Below are 3,305 nucleotides of genomic sequence, written 5' to 3'. Positions count from 1 at the left end.
GGTCTTCTATCCAAGTACTAACCAAAACCAATCCAATCTAGCTTCCAAGATCAGGCTACCCTGGGTCAGCCAGATGAGACCCTATCACCTAGAACATGTTATAAAAACATAGTATGTGTAGATGTATTTGTGTAGCAGTAGTTCTCAAATCTAGAAGTCTTGGGACAGGGATATAACAAATTCTAGTTATTTTGGTGAAATCTCAGAATTAGTGGGAAACAAGTAGGAAATCAAGTTTTACTTCACAGTTCCATATCTAGTTATTGGAACCTTCCAAAAAAAATGTAATTGGTCTTTCTTTAGTCTTCAATTAAAAATCATTAGAAGAGGAATTTACAATTTTTACTTAATATTGTGCACTAGGTGAATCTCATTATCAAGACAGAGATCCTCAGATTATCTCAATCCCCACTAAGAGAATTTCACTAAGGGCTAAACTATAGGTTTCATTTTTTTGGTGAGTTTGGATAGGGTTTTCTTGGACCTGACATGCTTTCTTGCAATCATGTTGCAGCTGTGGGAAAGACATTTCTAAAGACCACAGGAGCTCAATTCAAACTGGAACTCCAGAGTGAGGGGAGCAAGGGAGAGGTTTTTATTTTGTTTTGTTTCTTTCCCAACAGAAAATTATCTTGAGCTGTCTGCTGGTGTGAAATAGTGGACTGGAACCTCCAAAAGTAACTAATTAAATATTGGAATTGACCTTAAGTATTCTTTGAAGAAAGCATCCAAAACTCTGTGTACCTAGGAATTACGTCTTTGACTTCAATTTGACTTCAATTATTTACATTGCCTCTGGTGCTTCTCTACTTCAGTGATTTCAGATTGGGATTGTTCCTCCTTTGAAATATACTATGTAGGAATGTGTGGAATTTTCCAGTGTTACAGAGTTTGGAATCTTCATTTGTACTCTTCTGGTCACTTTATAAGGCTTCACCACAGGAGCAGGAGATTGTAGACTTTTCCAAGAAACTTACTACTACTTCTATATGTTTTTTCATTATTTTGGATGTTGTACTATAATTACATAAGAAATTTACACACATATTGTTGAGAATTGTTTATTCAGTGGAACAGCATAGTAGTCACAAGATCTTTCTCTTACTGGGTTGCAGCTGTGGAAAAAGACATTTATAAAGTCCAGTGGAGTTCAATTTTGCCTGAAACTCCAGAGTGAGGGGAGGAAAGGATCCTGCCTTTATTTGCATATTTGATATACATTTCCAAATTGATATAAAGAAAGCATGTGGGATCTACAGAACCTCCAACCCAATTTACAAAAAATATAATATGTAGTTTAGTCCTAATGTGATCTTATAATTGTCTTCCACTAAGAAAGAAGGAGGCAGGAATCCTTCTTGGAGAAAACATTTTCATCTAAAGCAAGCCTCTTCACTTAGCTTGTTTTGGACCTGTTTAATACCAAGTGATAACATTAATGATTGAGATGTTCCATTAGTAAAAAGTGAGATTTTCTTTAGTAAAAAAGTCAAGAGGAAGTTACCATTGGCCACCTAAAAAGATATGCTGAGTAAAAAAACTGGTTGGATCCAATCCTGATATCCACAAAATAAACAATAAACATATGCCATAGCAGAAGGGAGTCATATGATACAAAATTTATAATTCTTTCCAGTGTGGAAAAGCATTAAAATATGATGTCGGGTTAAATTTCATTAAGAATTTTAGGGCAATATGAAGTGCTCTGGGGTAAATAGTTCCTTGATGCCAACTTCTCTTTTGGCTTTATTTTTAGACTTCAGCCCTTAAAGACTGGGTTCTACAGTTCTTTCCAATAGAAAAATTTCTGTTAAAATTGCTTAATCAGAGGAAAGAGTTTTCCACCCAGTGGCAGAAGTTTTTTTACCAGTGAAAGATTCTTTACTAAAACTAATTCAATCCATATTTCCAGTCCCGCTCCCTTGCTAAGTGTGTGGAATATATTCTTTAATTGTGTAGGGGCAAGAGAAGTGCACATTTAATTGCATTTTCATTTGTATATTGGCTCCCCCCAGACACAGCCCCACCCCTAGGTGCTAAAATATTGTTTCCTTCCTCTTATAGATGTTGGAAAAGTGGCCTGAAGAACATCGGAACGAAACCATAGTGACAAAGTTCATTATCCTGGGCTTTCCTAATACTAGGAAAGTAGAAATGTCCCTCTTTTTTATCTTCCTTATTATGTATCTTTTTACAGTGATGGGCAACATAATTATAATAATCACAGTTAAGACTGACAGCCACCTTCAAACTCCCATGTACTACTTTTTAGGGAACCTATCACTGCTCGATATGGGCTATACCTCTTCCACTGTTCCCAAACTGTTGTCCATCTTGTTGACAAATGTGCACACCATTAGCATTGCTGGCTGCTTTTTGCAGTCCTACTGCTTCTTCTTCCTTGGGTCAGCTGAATGCTTCCTCCTTGCAATTATGGCTTATGACCGGTATGTTGCCATATGCTACCCTCTTAGATATCCCACAATCATGAATAAACGAGTGTGTGTCCTTCTAGTGATTGGCTGTTGGGCAGGGGGCTCCCTGTCCCCTTTAGTAGCTGCAATTGTGGTGATTAACTTACCTTTTTGTGGACCCAATGTTATAAACCATTTCTTTTGTGACATTCCCCCGCTATTAAGTCTGGCTTGCATAGATACATCTCTTACTCAAAAGATTGTGTTCCTACTTTCTGCTGTGGTGATTCTGAGTACGTTCCTGTCCACGGTGGTCTCTTACATCTACATCACTATCACCATACTGAAAATACCATCCTCACATGGGCGTCACAAAGCTTTCTCCACCTGTGCTTCTCATCTGACTGTTGTCTCTCTGTACTATGGGACAGTGATTTTCATGTATGTAAGTCCAACCACCCGTTCTTCCTTTAACATGAACAAAATCATAGCTGTGGTATACAGTGTTGTCACACCAATGCTCAACCCAATGATCTATACTTTCAGGAACCAGGATATGAAAACAGCCTTGAAAAAAGTAATTCTGAAAATGAATGTTAGCAGAAAAGAACTCAGGTTGTCAAAGGAATTCAATCTGTGATAACATTCAGCATCAGACTTTGTATATATGTATCATTCAACCAGAGTTCTTGGTAGATTAGGGATTCCTCCACAGTGGAATCATTCTGGTGTAGTGTAGTGGTTAAGTGTGCAGTTTGGTGTAGTGGTTAAGTGTGCAGACTCTTATCTGGGAGAACCGGGTTTGATTCCCCACTCCTCCACTTGCACCTGCTGGCATGGCATTGGGTCAGCCATAGCTCTGGCAGAGGTTGTCCTTGAAAGGGCAGCTGC

At 38.2% G+C, this 3,305-nt stretch overlaps 1 protein-coding gene across 1 annotated transcript; it reads left to right on the top strand.

Annotated features, from left to right (window-relative positions):
- The first annotated feature begins 2,064 nt into the window (after nt 1-2,064).
- On the top strand, nt 2,065-3,054 carry LOC132583563 (olfactory receptor 6M1-like). The gene has a single exon (XM_060255187.1). The coding sequence runs from the start codon at nt 2,065-2,067 to the stop codon at nt 3,052-3,054; it is 990 nt and encodes a 329-aa protein (XP_060111170.1).
- Nucleotides 3,055-3,305: the final 251 nt, after the last annotated feature.

This window comes from Heteronotia binoei, chromosome 15 (genome assembly GCF_032191835.1).
Source record: "Heteronotia binoei isolate CCM8104 ecotype False Entrance Well chromosome 15, APGP_CSIRO_Hbin_v1, whole genome shotgun sequence".
NCBI lineage: Eukaryota > Metazoa > Chordata > Lepidosauria > Squamata > Gekkonidae > Heteronotia > Heteronotia binoei.
This window is presented reverse-complemented; position numbering and strand designations above follow the sequence as displayed.

What these genes read in the sequence shown, in the direction of transcription:
- LOC132583563 (XM_060255187.1), top strand. Translation starts at nt 2,065, where the DNA reads ATGTTGGAAAAGTGGCCTGAAGAACATCGGAACGAAACCATAGTGACA.